Source organism: Cherax quadricarinatus, chromosome 4 (genome assembly GCF_038502225.1).
Source record: "Cherax quadricarinatus isolate ZL_2023a chromosome 4, ASM3850222v1, whole genome shotgun sequence".
Classification (NCBI taxonomy): domain Eukaryota; kingdom Metazoa; phylum Arthropoda; class Malacostraca; order Decapoda; family Parastacidae; genus Cherax; species Cherax quadricarinatus.
In genome coordinates this window covers 19,722,635-19,743,370 of record NC_091295.1, presented here as the reverse complement: position 1 = coordinate 19,743,370, position 20,736 = coordinate 19,722,635, and the positions used below count along the sequence as shown (strand labels likewise).

Below are 20,736 nucleotides of genomic sequence, written 5' to 3'. Positions count from 1 at the left end.
TAACACAGATTTTGATTGTCAAACGAAACCTCAAGTGAATGCTGGCTGAAGATTCTGGTAAATTTGATCATAGTACTGTCAGTTTGCAGCCAGTGGGATCAGCAAGGGATTTAGGTTTCTACCTTCATTCTCCATTGTTATTTGTTGGACACATCAAAAAACTGTTCAACCTTGCAATTTTCATATTAATTATCTTCATGCAACCAGAAAATCCATGCATTTGTTTGTTTTTGAACTGATTTTTACAAATGTTAGTGGTTTTTGCCTAACTACTTACTGAAAAGATTTCAGCCTATACTGAATTATGCAGCTAGACTGGTATTTTCACTCCCACATTGGCTACCTATCAACGCAAGAACTGAATTTAAACATTTTATCATTATTTAAAATTATTAAGTTGTATGATGAAGGTAAAAAGGTGGGTGGTGCACTGAGGTATCTGTGAAGGCAAAGAACATAGTTTGTATATATTTTGGTAGAATTACTGACAACATGTAAAGTAAAAGGACACAAGAGCAACTAATGCGGAATTTTATTGTGGCAATGTTTCGCTCTCCAGGAGCTTTGTCAAGCTGTTACAGCTTGACAAAGCTCCTGGAGAGCAAAACATTGCCACAATAAAATGTCACATTAGTTGCACTTGTGTCCTTTTACTTTACAAAGAACATAGTTCATGGAGGCAAAGAAGGGAATGTATAAGAGTATAGTGGTACCAACACTCTTATATGGGTGTGAAGCATGGGTTGTGAATGTTGCAGGGAGGAGGATAGAGGCAGTGATGTCGTGTCTAAGGGCAATTTTTTTTTTTTAACAAGTCGGCCATTTACCACCGAGGCAGGGTAACGCAAAAAGAAAGAAAAACCCAAAAAGAAAGAAAAAACTCATCATCATTCGACACTTTCACCATCACTCATACATAATCACTGTCTTTGAAGAGGCGTTCAGATACGACAGTTTAGATGGCCTTCCAAACTGCCAATATCCTAAACCCCTCCTTAGAGTACAGGCATTGTACTTCCCGTTTCCAGAACACAAGTCCAGCTAACAGGTTTCCCTGAATCCCTTCACAAAATATTACCCTGCTCACACTCCAACAACCTGTCAGGTCCCAAAAACCATTCATCTCCAATCACTCTTATCTAACATGCTCACACACGTTGCTGGAAGTCCAAGCCTCTCGCCCACAATACCTCCTTTATCCCCTCCCTCCAACTTTTTCAAAAATGATGCCTAATCTGCCTTCCATCCCCTACACTAAGTCATTCTACTTTGTTCACTCTCTCTAAATGACCAAACCACTTCAACAACCCCTCTTCAGTCCTCTGACTAATACTTTTAGTAACTCCACACCTCCTCCAAATTTCCACACTACAGATTCTCTGCATAATATTTACACCACACACTGCACTTAGACACGACATCTCCACTGCCTCCAACCTCCTTCTCACTGCAGCATTTACAACTCATGTTTCACACCCATATAAGAGTGTTCGTACCACTATACTCTTGAACATTCCCTTTTTTGCCTCCATGGATAACGTTTTATGTCTCCACATATACCTCAACGCACCACTTACCTTTCTTCCTTCATCAATTCTCTGGTTAACCTCATCCTTCATAAACCCATCTTCTGATATGTCAACTCCCAAATATCTGAAAACATTCACTTCTTCCATACTCCCTCTCTCCAATGTGATATCCAATATTTCTTCATGTAAATCATTTGATACCCCATCACCTTACTCTTATCTATGTTCACTTTCAACTTTCTACCTTTACACACCCTCTGAAACTCGTCCACTAACCTTTGCAACTTTTCTTTAGAATCTCCCATAACCACAGTATCATCAGCAAAAAGTAACTGTGTCAACTCCCATTTTGTATTTAATTCCTCATAATTTAATCCCGCCCCTCTCCCCAACACCCTAGCATTTAGTTCTTTTACAACCCCATCTATAAATATATTAAACAACCATGGTGACACTACACATCCTTGTCTAAGATCCACATTTACTGGGAAGTAATCTCCCTCTCTCCTGCACACCCTAACCTAAGCCTTTTCCATATACTTGCAACATCTGCCACATTGCTCCTTATCCACTCTATCATATGCCTCTTCTAAATCCATAAATGCAATGAAAACTTTCCTACCTTTATCTAAATACTGTTCACATATATGCTTCAATGTAAACACTTAATCTACACATCCCCTACCCACTCTAAAGCCTCCTTGCTCATCTGAAATCCTACTCTCTGTCTTACCTCTAATTCTTTTAATAATAACCCTATTACACACTTTTCCTGTTATACTCAGTAAACTTATTCCCCTATAATTTTTACAATCTCTTTTGTCCCCCTTCCCTTTATATAAAGGAACTAGAGAAGCTCTCTGCCAATCCCTAGGTACCTTCTCCTCTTTCATACATTTATTACAAAAAAAATACCAACCACTGCAACACAATATCCCCCCTACTTTCAACATTTCTGTCATGATCCCATCAGTTCCTGCTGCTTTACCCCCTTTTATTCTATGTAATGCCTCAGGCATCTCCTCCACACTCACATCCTGCTCTTCACTCCTGAAAGATGTTATCTCCCTGACCAGTGCATGAAATTACCACTTCCCTTTCATCATCAACATTTAAAAGTTCCTCAAAATATTCCTGCCATCTATCCAATAGCTCCAGCTCCCCATCTACTCTGTTTTTAACTGACAAATATATTTGTTCCCTAGGCTTTCTTAACTAGTTTATCTCACTCCAAATTTTTTTCTCATTTTCAGCAAAATTTCTTGCCAGTGCCTCTCCCACTCTTTCATCTGCTCTCCTACTGCATCCTCTCACCACTCTCTTCACCTTTCTTTTACTCTCCATATACTCTGCTCTTCTTACACACTATATTCCCCCTTGCTTTTAACATTTCTGTCGTGATCCCATCAGTTCCAGCTGCTTTACCCCCTTTCATTCTATGTAATGCCTCACGTACCTCTCCTACATTCACATCCCGCTCTTCTTCACTCCTAAAAGATGTTATACCTCCCTGATCAGTGCATGAAATTACCGCCTTCCTTTCTTCATCAACATTTAAAAGTTCCTCAAAATATTCCCACCATCTACCCTATACCTCTAGCTCCCCATTTACTAACTCCCCTACTCTGTTTTTAACTAACAAATCCATTCATTCCCTAGGCTTTCTTAACTTGTTTATCTCACTCCAAATTTTTTTCTTATTTACATCAAAATTTCTTGACAGTGCCTCTCCCACTCTATCATCTGCTCTCCTTTTGCACTCTCTCACCACTCTCTTCATCTTTCTTTTACTCTCAATATACTCTGCTCTTCTTATAACACTTCTGCTTTGTAAAAACCTGTCATAAGCTACCTTTTTCTCTTTTATCACACCCTTTACTTCATCATTCCCCCAATCATTCCTCTTTCCTCCTGCACCCACCCTCCCATAGCCACAAACTTCTGCCCCACATTCTAATACTGCATTTTTAAAACTATTCCAACCCTCCTCAACCCCCCCCCCACTACCCCACTTGCACTAATCCACCTTTCTGCCAATAGTTGCTTATATCTCACCATAACTTCCTCCTCCCTTAGTTTATATACTTTCACCTCTCTCTTACTTGTTGTTTCCATTTTCCTTTCGTCCCATCTACCTCTTACTCTAACTGTAGCTACAACTAAATAATGATCCGATATATCCAGTGCCCCTCTATAAACATGCACATCCAGAAACCTACCCATTAACCTTTTATCCACCAATACATAATCTAACAAACTACTTTCATTATGTGCTATATCATATCTTGCATACTTATCCTCCTTTTCATAAAATAAGTATTACTTATTACCAAACCTCTTTCTAGACAGAGTTCAATTAAAGGCTCCCCAGTTTCATTTACCCCTTGCACTCCAGATTTACTTACTACTCCCTCCACAACATTTTTACCCACTTTAGCATTTAGATCCCCAACCATAAGTAATCTCTCACTTGGTTCAAAACTCCCTATGCACTCACTCAACATTTCCCAAAACCTATCTCTCTCCTCTATACTTCTCTCTTCTCCAGGTGCATAAACACTTACTATAACTCACTTTTTGCATTCCACCCTTATTTTACTCCACATATTCCTTGAATTTATACATTTATATTCCCTCTTTTCCTTCCATAACTTATCCTTCAACATTACTGCTATGCCTTCCTTAGCTCTAACTCTATTAGAAACCCCTGACCTAATCTTATTTTTTATTTCTCCCCACTGAAACTCTCCTACCCCCTTCAGCTTTTTTCACTTAGAGCCAGGATATTCAGCTTCTTTTCATTCAAAACATCCATAATCATCTCTTTCTTATAAGAACATAAGAACGAAGGAACACTGCAGCAGGCCTACTGGCCCATGCGAGGCAGGTCCAAGTCTCCTACCGGCTTAAGCCAATGCACCCAACCTAGTCAGGTCAGGTCACATTGACTTAAGGGAGGAACACGGCAACCGATCTGGTAACACAAGCTATCAGGTCCAACTCACACCCACCCACATCCACTCATGTATTTATCCAACCTATTTTTAAAGCAACACAATGTTCTGGCCTCTATCACTGTACTTGGGAGTTTGTTCCACTCATCCACAACTCTATTACCAAACCAGTACTTTCCTATATCCTTCCTGAATCTGAATTTTTCCAACTTAAAACCATTGCTGTGAGTCCTGTCTAGGCTAGATATTTTCAGCACACTATTTACATCCCCTTTATTTATTCCTGTCATCCATTTATACACCTCAATCATATCCCCCCTAATTCTACGTCTTTCTAGAGAGTGCAGATTCAGGGCCCTTAGTCTATCCTCATAGGGAAGGTTTCTGATACATGGGATCAACTTTGTCATCCTCCTTTGTACATTTTCCAGAGCATTTATATCCATTCTGTAATACGGTGACCAAAACTGTGCAGCATAATCTAAATGAGGCCTAACCAAGGATGTATAGAGTTGAAGAACAACCTGAGGACTCCTATTATTTATGCTTCTTGATATGAAGCCAAGGATTCTATTAGCTTTACTGCGAACACTTATGCACTGTTGTCTTGGTCTCAGATTACTGCTAACCAGAACTCCTAAATCTTTTTCGCAATCCGTAATATTAAGATCTACATTATTTAGTTTATATGTGGCATGGTTATTGTCCTGTCCAACATTTAAAACTTTGCATTTGTCTATATTAAACTGCATCTGCCACTTCTCTGACCACTGCATCAGTCTATTCAAATCTTCCTGGAGTGCTCTAATGTTCTCGTCAGAATGAATTCGATGGCCTATTTTGGTGTCATCGGCAAACTTGCTGATGTCGCTCTTTATGCCCTCATCTATGTCGTTTATGTAGATTGTGAACAGCAGGGGGCCCAATACTGACCCCTGTGGAACACCGCTCGTGACGCTTCCCCACTCTGATTTCTCCCCATTTATGCAAACTCTCTGCTGCCTATTTGTCAACCATGCCTCTATCCAGGAAAAAATTTCTCCTCCTATTCCATGTGCCTTAATTTTCCTCAATAGTCTCTGATGTGGGACCCTGTCAAAAGCCTTACTGAAGTCCATATACACAATATCATATTCATTACCATGATCTACCTCCTCAAATACCTTAGTGAAAAAAGTTAATAAATTCGTAAGGCAGGAACGCCCCTTTGTAAAACCATGCTGAGATTCGTTGATTAATTTATGCTTTTCAAGGTGGCTACAAACTGTCTCGGCAATTATTGACTCAATAAATTTTCCCACTATGGAGGTTAGGCTTATTGGTCTATAGTTCGAAGCTAAGGACCTGTCACCTGCTTTGAAAATAGGTATCACATTTGCTATTTTCCACTTATCTGGCACCATGCCAGTTTGTAGTGATATGTTGAAAAGATTAGTCAAAGGTTTGCTAAGCTCCTCTTTACATTCCTTTAGAACCCTTGCATACAGTTCATCAGGGCCTGGGGATTTGTTAGGTTTTAATTTATCTATTTGCCTAAGGACCATATCATTTGTGACCCTAATCGTGCACAGTTTATTATCGTCCTGTTCTACATAATTTATCATTTCTGGAATATCGCTGGTATCCTCCTGTGTAAAAACTGAGAGGAAGTATGTGTTAAAAATTCTACACATTTCCTTATCACTGTCAGTGAGCTGACCCGAGGAACTTTTGAGTGGGCCTATCTTGTCCCTGATCTTACTTCTGTATACCTGAAAGAATCCTTTTGGGTTAGTCTTCGATTCTCTTGCAACTTTAACCATTCACACTACATCTACACACATTCAAACATCACACTGTGGTTTTCTTCTCATTATTTTTAGTAAGCTATATGGGAAAAGGGGTTACTAGCCCATTGCTCCTGGTATTTTAGTTGAATTTTACAACACGTATGGCTTACAGAGAAAAGATTCTTATTCCACTTCCCCATGGGTCTTTATTTCTTTTAATGCACCGGCCGTATCCCTCTGAGGCAGGATGGCTCAAAAGGAAAAATGAAAGTTTCTCCTTTTACATTTAGTAATATATACAGGAGAAGGGGTTACTAGACTCTTGCTCCTGGCATTTTAGTGGCCTCTTATGACACGCATGGCTTACAAAGAAAGAATTCTTTTCCACTTCCCATGGAGATAAGTGGAAATAAACAAGAATAAGAACTAGTAAGAAAAATAGAAGAAAACTCTAAAGGGTGTGTGTATATATATGCTTTTACATGCATGTGTAGTGTGATCTAAGTGTAAGTAGAAATAGCAAGACATACCTGAAATCTTGTACAGTGGACCCTCGTTTTTTGTAATTAATCCGTTCCAGAAAGTGACTATTCTGAAATTGACGATTTTTGAAACCATTTTCCCCATAAGAAATAATGTGAATACAATTAATCCATTCCAGACACCCAGAATTATTAAAACAAAAATTTTTTATACATGAAATACAGATGTAGTACATACACAATACAATGGGACATAATGAATGAAACATTAACAGCATAACACTTACCTTTATTGGCGATTCTTCTTAGTGTATGGAAGACTGGAGGAGGGGAGAGATTGGATTATTTACTGTCTGGAAGGGGAATCCCCTTCCATCAAGACCTCAGGTATCAAGTCCTTTTCTGGGGTTACTTCTCTTCTCTGTTTCTTAATGCCACTAGGACCAACTTGAGAGTTACTGGAGCCCTGTCTCGCAAAAAAAAAGTGTCCTGAGAGCTCTGTTTCTGGTGTCTCTTTAAAACTTCCCTAAAATGGGCCAAGACTTTGTCACTGTACAAGTTGCTGACATGGCTTGCAACAGCCTTGTCAGGGTGATGTTTCTCCATAAATCTTTCCATCCTACCCCACATTTCAAAAATCTCCTTAATTTCTGAAGAAGGCAACTTCTTCCATCTCTCTTCCTCCTCCTCTGCAGCAATATTCTGAGCTGCAGTCTGTTGCTGTTCCAGCTGAAAATCTTGCAGCTCCTCAGTGGTTAGCTCTTCATTGTGGTCCTCCACCAACTCTTCCACATCCTCCAAACTCACATCCACTCCCATGGAATTCCCCAATGCCACAATACATTCCACAACTGCCATAGGCTCGTCAGGGTCAGCACCTAACCCTGCAAAATCCCTCTTGTGGACACAATCTGGCCACAGTTTTCTCCAAGCAGAGTTCAAAGTCATGGTAGTCACTCCCTCCCAAGCCTTACCTATAAGGCTTATGCAATGGAGGATATTGAAGTGATCTTTCCAAAACTCTCTTAGGGTCAAGTGAGTCTGAGGTCACACTAAAGCACCACTGAAACACTGCTTTGGTGTAGTTTTTTAAAGTTTGAAATGATCTGCTGGTCCATGGGCTGGAGGAGAGGAGTGTTATTAGGGGGCAATAACTTTACTGTGATGAACCCAAACTCCTCCAGCATTAGGCCTCCAAATTTGGAGGATGAGCAGGTGCATTGTCCATTAGCAGGAGGCACTTGAAATCCAATTTCTTTTCCAGGAGGTAATTCATCACACTAGGGCCAAACACTTCACTGAACCACTCGACGAAAATTTCCCTCGTGACCCATGCCTTATTATTAGATCTCCAAACACACACAATTTACTCTTCATGACATTGTTTTTCTAGAACGCTCTGGGATTTTCAGAATGGTACACTAGCAACGGCTTCACTTTGAAATCCCCGCTAGCATTACTACAAAACATGAGTGTCAACCTGTCTTTCATAGGCTTGTGTCCTGGCAGTCCCCTTTTCCTCCTGAGTAATGTACGTCCTCTTTGGCATTTTCTTCCAAAAGAGGCCTGTTTCATCACAAATGAACACTTGTTGGGGTTTTAATTGTTCAGTATGTATGTACTCCTTGAATTCACTTACAAATTTTGTAGCTGCAATTTTGTCCGAATTGGCAGCCTCGCAATGCCTTATCACACTGTGTATGCCACTACGGTTCTTAAATCTCTCAAACCAGCCTTTGCTGGCCTTAAATTCACAAATATCAGTACTCGTTGCAAGCAATTTCTTTACGAGATCATCATGCAACTGCTTAGCCTTTTCACAAATAAGCGACTGCATAAGAATATCTCCTGCCAATTGTTTCACTTTGATCCACACCAACAACTTCTCAACATCTTCGAGTATTGGCGATCTCATTTTTGTCAGGATATTTACCCCCTCTGCAACAACAGCTTCCTTGATTTCCTTTTTCTTGGCCATGATGGAAGCTATGGTTGTGTGGGGTTTCTTATACATCCTGGCTAGTTCAGCCACACATACGCCACTTTTATATTGTTCAATGATGTTTTTCTTAAATTCAATCATATTTCTCACCTTCTTTACCAAAGGCATGGCACTAGGAGCTCTCTCTGGAGCCATGGTAGCTTATTTAGCAGTTGCAAGCACTAAAATGAATGGAATATAATGAAATATTTCGTATGAACAAGTGAGGGGACGGTCACTCACTGGTAAACAATGCCACACTGGCTGGGAAGGGAGTGTGAGGTGACTCGGGGCCGTGAGTATGCGTCCGGGACGAATGACTATTTGCGAGTCAAACAATGATTCGCAAGTCAATGTTTTGATGAAAAAAAGTTACGATTTCAGAAAATTACGACTTTCAAGCCTTACGAAATACGAGGGTCCACTGTATGTTTATGAGACAGAAAGAAGACGCCAGCAATCCTAGCATCATGTAAAACAATTATGGGCTTCCAGTTCACACTCATGGTAGTACCTCCCTCGGCAGTTATTGTTAAACAACCTACTACACTAAGGGCAATGTTTTAACATAAATATTGTGCAGAGAAGGTAACGAAAGATTGGATATCAGGTTGGAGGGAAGAGAGTATGGAGGAAGTGGATGTATTCAGATATTTAGGAGTGGACGTGTCAGCAGATGGGTCCATGAAAGATGAGGTGAATCACAGAAATGACGTGGGGAAAAAGGTGAGTGGTGCACTGAGGAGTCTGTGGAGACAAAGAACTTTGTCCATGGAAGCAAAGAGGAGAATGTATGAGAGTATAGTTATACCAATGCTCTTATATGGGTGCAAAGCATAGGTGGTGAATGTTGCAACAAGAAGGCTGGAGGCAGTGGAGATGTCGTGTCTGAGGGCAATGTGTAGTGAAAACATAATGCAGAGAATTTGTAATTTGGAAATTGAGAGGAAGAGGAATGGGATTACCAAAACTATTATCCAGAGGGCTGAGGAGGGGTTGTTGAGGTGGTTCAGACATGTAGAGAGGATGCAACAAAATAGAATGACTTCGAGTGTATAAATCTGTAGTGGAGGGAAGGCAGGGTAGAGGTCGGCCTAGGAAAGGTTGGATGGAGGGGGTAAAAGAGGTTTTGTGTGCAAGGGGCTTGGACTTCCAGCAACCATGCATGAGCATGTTAGTTAGGAGCAAATAGAGACAAATGGTTTTTAGGACTTGACGTGCTGTTGGAGTGTAAGCAGGGTAATATGAAGGGTTTCAGGAAACCGGCAGGCTGGACTTGAGTTCTGGAGGAGGGGTGTTAATGTTGCAGTTTTATAACTGTAGCATAAGCACACCTTTGGAAGACAGTGATGGAGTGAATGATGGTGAAAGTTTTTCTTTTTTGGGCCACCCTACTTTGGTGAGAAACGGTCGCTGTGTTAAAAAAAAAAATTATGCAGAGAATTCATAGTGTGGCGATCAGGTGGTGTGGAGTTATGAAAGTATTATTCAGAGAGCTGAGAAGGGGTTGTTGAGGTGGTTTGGTCATTCGGAGAGGAAAGAGCAATATAGGAAGATTTGTAGTGTGTATAAATCTGTAGCAGAGGGAAGGCAGGGTAGGGGTCTTCCTAGGAATGGATGGTGTAAAGAAGGTTTTGTGTGTGAGGGGCATGGACATACAGCAGTTGTGTGTGTGTTTTAGATAGGAATGAGTGGAGATGAATGGTTTTTGTGACTTAACAAGCTGTTGGAGAATGAGAAGGGTAATATTTTATGAAGGGATCAGGGAAATAAGTTAACCGAACTTGAGTCCTGGAGGTGGAAAGTACGATGCCTACACTTCAAAGGAGGGGTTTGGGATATTTGTTGTTTAGAGTGACATCTAAACTATCATATCTGTGTGCATCTGGCAAGACAGTGAAAGTATGAATGATGATGAAAGTGCCTCTTTTTCCAGTCACCCTACCTCAGTGGGAGATGGCCAGTGTGTTAAAAAAAAAAAAAAAAAAAAAAGTATCTTGCTGATATCCTCATTCCTTTTACATCAGGCTTAGAAATGTTTTTTTGAACAGCAACAAACTGAGCCTCATGATGTTAGGAAAAAATCATTCGCAGATAAAGCATTTTTCTTACATAGCTCCTACATTATTCAGCAGGTTGCCAGTGTCTGTTAGGAGTCAGGAATCTGTTCAAGCTTTCAAGTCTTAGATGAAAGCACATCTCTTTTCTAGAATTTATGATCCTAATGATTATACTGACACTCTTAAATATAAACTTTAGTATTTATTCTTCATTTTTGCTGTAGCATTCATGGCTTGGTGTGTGAGCACTTATGAATTTCTTCAAAGAACAGCACTCAAGATTAACAAAATCCCAAAGTACAGTGGACCCCCGGTTTACGATATTATTTCATTCCAGAAGTATGTTCAGGTACCAGTACTGACCGAATTTGTTCCCATAAGGAATATTGTGAATTAGATTAGTCCATTTCAGACCCCCAAACACAAATACAAACGCACTTACATAAATACACTTACATAATGGGTCGCAGTGGGAGCTGATCGTAAACCGGGGGTCCACTGTATTATTATTATTATTTTTTTTTAATAAACTGGCTGTATCCCACCAAGGCAAGGTGACCCAAAAAGAAAAACAAAAGTTTCTCTTTTTAAATTAAGTAATTTGTACAGGAGAAGGGGTTACTAGCCCCTTGCTCCCGGCATTTTAGTCGCTTCTTACAACACGCATGGCTTACGGAGGAAGAATTCTGTTCCACTTCCCATGGAGAATTATTATTATTATTATTATTATTATTATTATTATTATTATTATTATTATTATTATTATTATTATTATTGTTATTATTATTATTATTATTATTATTATTATTATTATTATTATTATTACAGTATATCTACTTACTGAACACTTTCTCCTGTATACATTACTAAAGTTAAAAGGAGAAACTTTTGTTTTTCTTTTTGGGCCACCCTGCCTCAGTGGGATATGGCCAGTTTGTTGAAAGAAAGAAGAAAGATCTACTTATTGTACCTACAATAAGTAGATCTATAGCCTACAGTAGGGCCCCACTTTATAGCATTCCACTAATACAGTGATTTCAAATTATGACCAAAATTTGCTATACGGCAAGCGGTCTTTCAAATACGGTGCGCCCCACCCGGTTTGTTTACATTCTCCATGAATACATCTATTATGTCTGGAAACTTTCCAAAATTTCAAGTGTTTCAAAGTTACTGTGTATTTTATATATACACTCTGATAATTGTGCTTATGTGTACCTGTGCCTAAATATACTTACACACTGTGCTGGCGTGCAGGTACACATTAAAATCATTAAGAGTTTCTCTACTCACGAAGCCATAATAATGCTACATAATAATAATCTCTCTAGGACACATTAAATGTCTTATTTTACGTTAATATAGATATTTTCATTAATCCATCTATGACATTTTCTTCAAAATTACATAAGAAACATGTTACATAGCATATAAATATTATACACACACCCATAGAATAAAAATTGACATAAAATGAGATTTGTTTACAAAGCAGCATGTAGGTATGTCAGAAGAATTACATTTTCTCGAGTCAAACACTGGGGGATAACTGTAGATAAATATTCCTTTCGTATGCCTTCACTCTATATATAGCAATTCATGACCTTGTGGGTTTAGTCTTCTTTACCACTGTGGAGATAACTTGTACACAATGTAAGGTGTTTGTATGAATGCTCATGAACCATAACCAGATGCATCGTCTGTTTGTTTACATAGTGGGTGGGATGGCTAGGCTGGCTTCCCTACACTACCCTACCTATCACACGACTTTCTACAAATAAATACTTTTCACCTTTCACCCTACATTAAGACTACAAATATTTTAAGGAAAGTAATGAGTGTACTGTATATGCATTTTATCACTCTATGGAGCTTTAACCCTTAAACTGTCCAAACACAGATCTATGTTCACATGTGTAGTGCTCCAAAAGTAGATCTACTTTTTTTACATATTTTCAAATATAAAAAAAAAAACGTATATCAAAGTTTTTTACACGCTTTCAAATGTAAAAAAAACAAAAATCTATGTTTTCAAATGCTGAAAAAGCGTAGATCTATGTTTGGACAGTTTAAGGGTTAAGCATCATTGTAGTATATTATGTGTGGGCGGTGTGGCCAGGAGGGCTACCACATCTAACTTCTTGAAGTAAATACTAATCACCTTTTGTCCTACATTAAGACTACGAATATTTTGAGGTAAATAATGAGTGTACGTATTGTGTGTATTTTACTTTTTTATTGTTTTTAATGCCTAGTTCTATTGCTAACTTAATACATATATGTTAGTGTAAACTTCTTATCTGGCATTTATATGCATTTATAAGTGGAAAAAAATGGTGTTTTGCTTTCCAGCAGTAATTTGGAACCTAACCTGCCATATAAGTGGGGCCCTACTGTATTTGCTTACCTGTACTTACATCAGTTCCAGACATTTGGTCATAAGAATTACTATAGTACAAAGGTTATAAGAAATGACTTACAGTACACAGAAAAAGAGTACTGAGGTACTAAAATGATATTCACTCTATGAAACAGACACTTGCCACTAATCATATTAACTGTCAATTAATTAGTAAAAATTTAAGATACTGGGTATTTGTGAAAATTTTCCTATACAGAGGGCATCAGTTTACATCCAATTATTGGATGTAACTTACTTGGTACTTGAAATTTGTTGCTGGATCATCAAACTGGAACTGAGAGAGAAAACCAGAGTCAGTGGACCAGAAGAGTCTGATGTCTGGAATGCTATACAGCTTCATGGCCCATCGTTCCAGCCCTAAACCAAATGCCCAGCCAATCTTGTCTTGTGCACCAGCTGAAATTCATACAATTAAGTCAGAAACACCATTAGTACCACTGGGAAAAGGTCAACTATACATATACAGAGTTATACATGCATGTCTGGCACAAAGTAAGAAATTTAAATATACTGTACAGTGCAGTTCTAAGATACTATTTGCAGTATGGGCACTTATTTTTTTAACACACCAGTAGTCTCCCACCAAAAGAAAGGCGGCCCAAGAAAAGAAATGCATTCACCCCAGTGGAAATAAGTCATTATGACTTTTTTGGATTATCCTAGGTTCTCTACACACATGCTGCTATTGTATGGTAATCTATGTACAAGTTTTGGCCATAATTCATTCCAGAAGGATGTTCGAGTGCCATTACCGAATGAATCTGTTCCCAAAAGGAATAATGTAAATTAGATTAGTCCGTTTCAGACCCACAAAATTACACTTACAAAAGCACTTACAATAATACACTTACATAATTATTCAAGTTGGGAGCTGTACGAAACTCAGCATACCACTGTAACTGCATTTGTGTATACCAGAATAAACTTACTTACTTACATCCAGTAGTTGACTTGCCAGATGTGCACACATTATTATCATTTTTTTTTTCAACAAACCGGCTGTATCCCACCAAGGCAGGGTGATCTAAAAAGAAAAACGAAAGTTCTCTTTTTAAATTAGTAATTTATACAGGGGTTACTAGCCCATTGCTCCCGGCATTCTAGCCACTTCTTATGACACGCATGGCTTACAGAGGAGGAATCCTTTTCCACCTCCCCATGGAGATTATGATTATTAGTATTATTATTTCTTTTTTTTTTTAACAAGTTGGCTGTCTCCCACTGAGGCAGGGTGACCCAAAAAGAAAGAAAATCCCCAAAAAGAAAATACTTTCATCATCATTCAACACTTTTATCTCACTCACACATAATCACTGTTTTTGCAGAGGTGCTCAGAACACAACAGTTTAGAAGCGTATACGTATAAAGATACACAACATATCCCTCTAAACTGCCAATATCCTGAACCCCTCCTTTAGAGTGCAGGCATTGTACTTCCCATTTCCAGGACTCAAGTCTGGCTATATAAAAATAACTGGTTTCCCTGAATCCCATCACTAAATATTACCCTGCTCACACTCCAACAGATCGTCAGGTCACATATACCAACTGTCTCCATTCACTATCGAACACGCTCACGCACACCTGCTGGAAGTCCAAGTCCTTCACCCACAAAACCTCCCTTACCCCTTCCTTCCAACCTTTTCGAGGATGACCCTTACCCCTCCTTCCTTCCCCTACAGATTTAAACGCTCTCCATGTCATTCTACTTTGATCCATTCTCTCTAAATGACCAAACCACCTCAACAACCCCTCTTCAGCCCTGTGACTAATACTTTTATTAACCCTTTCAGGGTCCGTCCCGTAGATCTACGGCTGGTCGGTGAGTGTCCAAACCGTAGATCTATGCCAAAATTCTAGCGCCGTCAAATTTACCGCGAAAGCGCTCATAGGCCTACATGTGAGAGAATGGGTCTGCGCCATGGGTGTGCGCCATAAACAAAAAATCTAGGCGCCTGCATAGCATTGTGGGAACGCCGGCTCAGTCACCCTTGTTCACCATGCCTCGTCGCAAGTCAGCTCTCACTCCCCGGAAAATTGGGACTCTCCTCTTCCTGTCTGATAGTTCTGACACTGATGGAAGTGGAAATGAAGACGAATTCTACGGCTTTGATAAGTTAGTGACCGAAAATAATGACCACGATATCGATAATGGTGCAGAAAACCCCGACGATCCTCGACCTTCTACCTCTGGTGTGGGCACTCGTGACTCACGGTCGGGTGTTCCTAAACGTAAGAGAAAACTAATATTCTCCCGTGGCCTGGCCTCTGATTTCAGTAATGACGATGATTCTGACGTGGATTGTGATTTTATTGCGCTCGACGATCATTCGAGTAGTGATAGTGAGGAAACATATTCACCAGCGAAGCGTCAGTATGTTCGCCGCCGCATGCGCTCGGGTAGTGTACCCTATGCTGTGCCCAGGGGACGGAGTACATCCCAGAGTACATCCCGGAGTACATCCCGGAGTACATCCCATGGCCCTACACCCGTTTTAGGTAGTGATAGTGAGAATGATGTGGCTACACTTGGCATGGATGGGCCACAGGCATCAGTGGATGGTGTTAGTGGGGCTGGTGGTGGTAGTGGCACTGCCATGCGTGACTCACTGTGCCACGCGGGGACCCACGCTGCTGACTCGTCAGTTCAAGGACAAAGCGGAGCATCACCCACCAGCCCGCCACAACCACCCGTACAACCAGCCTATGATGTCCAGTATCCACCAGCAAACCGTATCTGGGATTGGCAGCAAAATCCCAATTTTGTTCCCAAGCCTCACCACTTTGATGACTCTCAAAGTGGAATTCTACCTACCTGTCCCCTTGGAACCACGGCCAATGAACTGGAATTCTTTGAATTATTCTTTGACCAGCCATTGATGGAAATTATTGTCAGGGAAAGTAATAAGTATTTTCAATACACCATGGCAAATACGATCTTATCACCACAGTCAAGACTACACAGGTGGAAAGAGACGACTGTTGCAGAAATGTATTTGCTTTTTGCAACAATAATGCTTATGCCTCACGTCTATAAGCATAATATAAAAGCGTACTGGTCCACAGATCGGCTAATTTGTACCCCATCCTTCAGTGAAATAATACCAGTGAACAGGTTTATCTTACTGTTACGTATGTTGCACTTCTCTGACAAAACCAGGCCTGACAGAAGTGACAGGTTATACAAGATTAGAAATGTTTTCATGTATCTCAAACAAAAGTTCAGGATATACTTTTATCCATTCAAGAATCTTGTAATTGACGAGTCTTTGATTTTGTTCAAAGGTAGACTGTCATTCAAGCAGTATATACCGAGCAAGAGGAACCGCTTTGGTATAAAATTGTTTGTACTCTGTGATTGTGACAGTGGCCTGGTGTTGGATATTGTTGTATACACGCGTAGTAAAACATTGAAAGATACCAAGATGTTATTGGGTATATCAGGTGACGTAGTGAGAAACATGATGGCACCTTATCTTGGTAAGGGCCATACATTATATACCGATAACTGGTACACAAGCCCATTACTCAGTGATTTCATGCGAGTGAACAAGACAGATGTGTGTGGCACAGTGCGTTCTAATCGTAAACATATGCCCAGGCTCAACGCAGGTGTTCGTGGTGATGACGTGCAGGTGTTTACTGCCAATGACATCATGGCATTATGGTGGCATGACAAACGAGATGTCACATTGTTGACAACCATTCACCGTAATGAAATGCAAGACAGTGGCAAAGTTGATCGAGTGACTAATGAACGTATTCGAAAACCAGTGACAGTGATTGATTATACACAAAACATGCGCTTGGTTGACAAGTGTGACATGCAGATTGGTTTTGTTGACTGTGTTCGTAAGAGTTACAAGTGGTACATGAAACTTTTCTTCCATCTCATGGACATTTCAATGCTGAATGCATATAATATGTACCAAATAAAGACTGGTAACAGACCACCGTATGGTGAATTTTGTTTGTCTGTTGTCAGACAACTCATAATGAAGTACCAGGTAACAACACCTGCAATACAACATGGTCCTCGAATTCATCACAATATACCCAAGCGTTTGAGGAGAGAAGGTGATCATTTCATAATACAGCTTCCTTCAACTCAAAAGAAATTTGCTCAGAAGAGATGCATTGTCTGTGCACAAACAAAACGACGGCAACAAAGACGCAAAGACACTCGGTTTATGTGTGAGGAATGTAAGGTGCCTCTGTGCATGGTGCCTTGTTTCAAGGAGTTCCACAAGCTCCAGCAGTTCTAAAACCATGTCCAGTGATTGTAAATATGTAAATATGTGATAGAACATTAGTATTATACAATATTTGTGCATGTTTATTGTAATAAACAACAGTGGTAAACAATAATATGATAATAACTTTAGTGCGGTTATTGTGTTCAATACAGTGAGTATATATATATCAATTATATACAGTATTGGTCTCTCAGGTCCCAAATGTTAGTAGGAATAGAAAAAAAATGGAAAAGAAAAGAAAAAACAACTAAAACAACAAAATAATATAATACGCGTATGTGGAATTCGTCGATGTTGCCGCCACCACATCATTTTCTACAAACTTCTTGGCACTGTATCTCGGTAAGTACTGATCAGATTCTAATTTTTTTTGTTTTATTACCTTCACAAAAATATGCTCTTTAATTCTGTAAGAAAAAATAATTTTTTTTTTTTTCAAAATTTCTTGGACACTGGTGCGTGACTTCAGATTTTGGCCTTGGACCCTGAAAGGGTTAACTCCACACCTTCTCCTAATTTTCAAACTCTGAATTTTCTGCATAATATTTACACCACACATTGCCCTTAAACAGGACATCTCCACTGCCTCCAACCACCTCCTCGCTGCTGCATTTACCACCCAAGCTTCACACCCATATAAGAGCGTTGGTACTACTATACTTTCATACATTCCCTTCTTTGCCTCAATAGATAATGTTTTTGTCTCCACATATACCTCAATGCACCACTCACATTTTTTCCCTCATCAATTCTATGATTAACCTCATCCTTCATAAATCCATCCACCGACACGTCAACACCCAAGCATCTGAAAACATTCACTTCTTCCATACTCCTCCTCCCCAATTTGATATCCAATTTTTTCTTTATCTAAATCATTTGATACCCTCATCACTTACTCTTTTCTATGTTCACTTTCAACTTTCTACCTTTACTCACACTCCCAAACTCGTCCACTAACCTTTGCAATTTTTCTTTAGAATCTCCCATAAGCACAGTATCATCAGCAAGAAGCAACTGTGTCAATTTCCATTTTGCATTTGATTCCCGTAATTTAATCCCACTCCACTCCAAGCATTTACTTCTTTTACAACCCCATCTATAAATATATTAAACAACCATGGTGACATTACACATCCCTGTCTAAGACCTACTTTTACAGGGAAATAGTCCCCCTCTCTTCTACACACCTTAACCTGAGCCTCACTATCCTCATAAAAACTCTTTACAGCATTTAGTAACTTACCACCTATTCCATATACTTGCAACATCTGCCACATTGCTCCCTTATCCACTCTATCATATGCCTTTTCTAAATCCATAAATGCAATAAAAACTTCCCTACCTTTATCTAAATACTGTTCACATATATGCTTCAATGTAAACACTTGATCGACACATCCCCTACCCACTCTAAAACCTCCCTGCTCATCTGCAATCCTACATTCTGTCTTACCTCCAATTCTTTCAATTATAACCCTACCGTACACTTTTCCTGGTATACTCAGTAAACTAATTCCTCTGTATTTTTACAATCTCTTTTGTCCCCCTTCCCTTTATATAAAGGGACTATACATGCTCTCTGCCAATTCCAAGGTACCTTCCCCTCTTTCATACATTTATTAAACAAAAATACCAACCACTCTAACACTATATCCCCCCCCCCCTGCTTTTAACATTTCTGTCATGATCCCATCAGTTCCAGCTGCTTTACCCCCTTTCATTCAACATAATGCCTCATGCACCTCCCCCACACTCACATCCTGTTCTTCTTCACTCCTAAAAGATGGTATACCTCCCTGGCCAGTGCATGAAATTACCGCCCCCCATTCTTCGTCGACATTTAAAAGTTCCTCAAAATATTCTCGTCATCTACCTAATACCTCCATCTCCCTATCTACTAACTCCCCTACTCTGTTTTTAACTGACAAATCCATTCGTTCCCTAGGCTTTCTTAACTTGTTTAACTCACTCCAAAATTTTTTCTTATTTTCATTAAAATTTCTTGACAGTGCCTCTCCCACTCTATCATCTGCTCACCTTTTGCACTCTCTCACCACTCTCTTCACCTTTCTTTTACTCTCCATATACTCTACTCTTCTTATAACACTTCTGCTTTGTAAAAACCTCTCACAAGCTAACTTTTTCTCCTTTATCACACCCTTTACTTCATCATTCCCCCAATCACTCCTCTTTCCTCCTGATCCCACCCTCCTATAACCACAAACTTCTGCCCCACATTCTAATACTGCATTTTCAAAACTATTCCAACCCTCTTCAATGCCCCCATTATTCATACTTGCACCAGCCCACCTTTCTGTCAATAGTTACTTATATCTCATCCGAACTTCCTCCTCCCTTAGTTTATACACTTTCACCCCCTCTTACTTGTTGCCATTTTCCTCTTTTCCCATCTACCTCTTACTCTAACTGTAGCTACAACTAAATAATGATCCGATATATCAGTTGCCCCTCTATAAACATGTACATCCTGGAGCCTACCCATCAACTTTTTATCCACTGATACATAATCTAACAAGAAGGCCTGAGCTTGCTATCACCTGCAGCTCATAAGACTGCCATACCCACGAGCCCCTTTGGGGCGGGGCAGATGGCAGACCAGAGGCCTAGCTTCTCCCTACGAGCCCCGTGAGGGCGGGGACTGTGGCTAAGCCCGGGGACACTTGGTCCCATAGATGAGGGGGTACTTGTACCTCCTCCCATGGGAGACTTAGGTCTTGAGATACCCCCCAGATAGGGAGCCAAGGCCGGGTCACCACTACTTGGAAAAGACCCGGGCCGGGAGAGTACCGGCGAATAAGAAAAAAAAAATAATAATCTAACAAACTACTTTCATTACGTGCCATATCATTCCTTGTGTATTTATTTATCCTCTTCTTCATAAAATATGTATTACTTATTACCAAACCTCTTTCTACACATAGCTCAATTAAAGGCTCCCCATTTTCATTTACCCCTGGCACCCCAAATTTACCTACTACTCCCTCCACAACATTTCTGCCCACTTTAGCACTGAAATCCCCAACCACCATTGCTCTCACACTTGGTTCAAAACTCCCAACACATTCACTCAACATTTCCCAAAATTCCTCTCTCTCCTCTACACTTCTCTCTTCTCCAGGTGCATATACGCTTACTATAACCCACTTTTCACATCCAACCTTTATTTTACTCCACATAATCCTTGAATTAATACATTTATAGTCCCTCTTTTCCTGCCATAACTTAACCTTCAACATTATTGCTACTCCTTCTTTAGCTC

General features: G+C 39.8%; 1 protein-coding gene across 5 annotated transcripts in view; it reads right to left on the bottom strand.

Moving 5' to 3' along the window:
- Positions 1-20,736, bottom strand: part of PheRS-m (Phenylalanyl-tRNA synthetase, mitochondrial) — a 160,223-nt gene that overhangs the window by 37,537 nt on the left and 101,950 nt on the right. For all 5 annotated transcript variants that reach the window (XM_070095063.1, XM_070095065.1, XM_070095078.1 and 2 more), the window contains exon 7: positions 13,433-13,593. In XM_070095063.1, the coding sequence (XP_069951164.1) occupies positions 13,433-13,593 (161 nt within the window). The remainder of the gene's footprint in view (positions 1-13,432; positions 13,594-20,736) is intronic.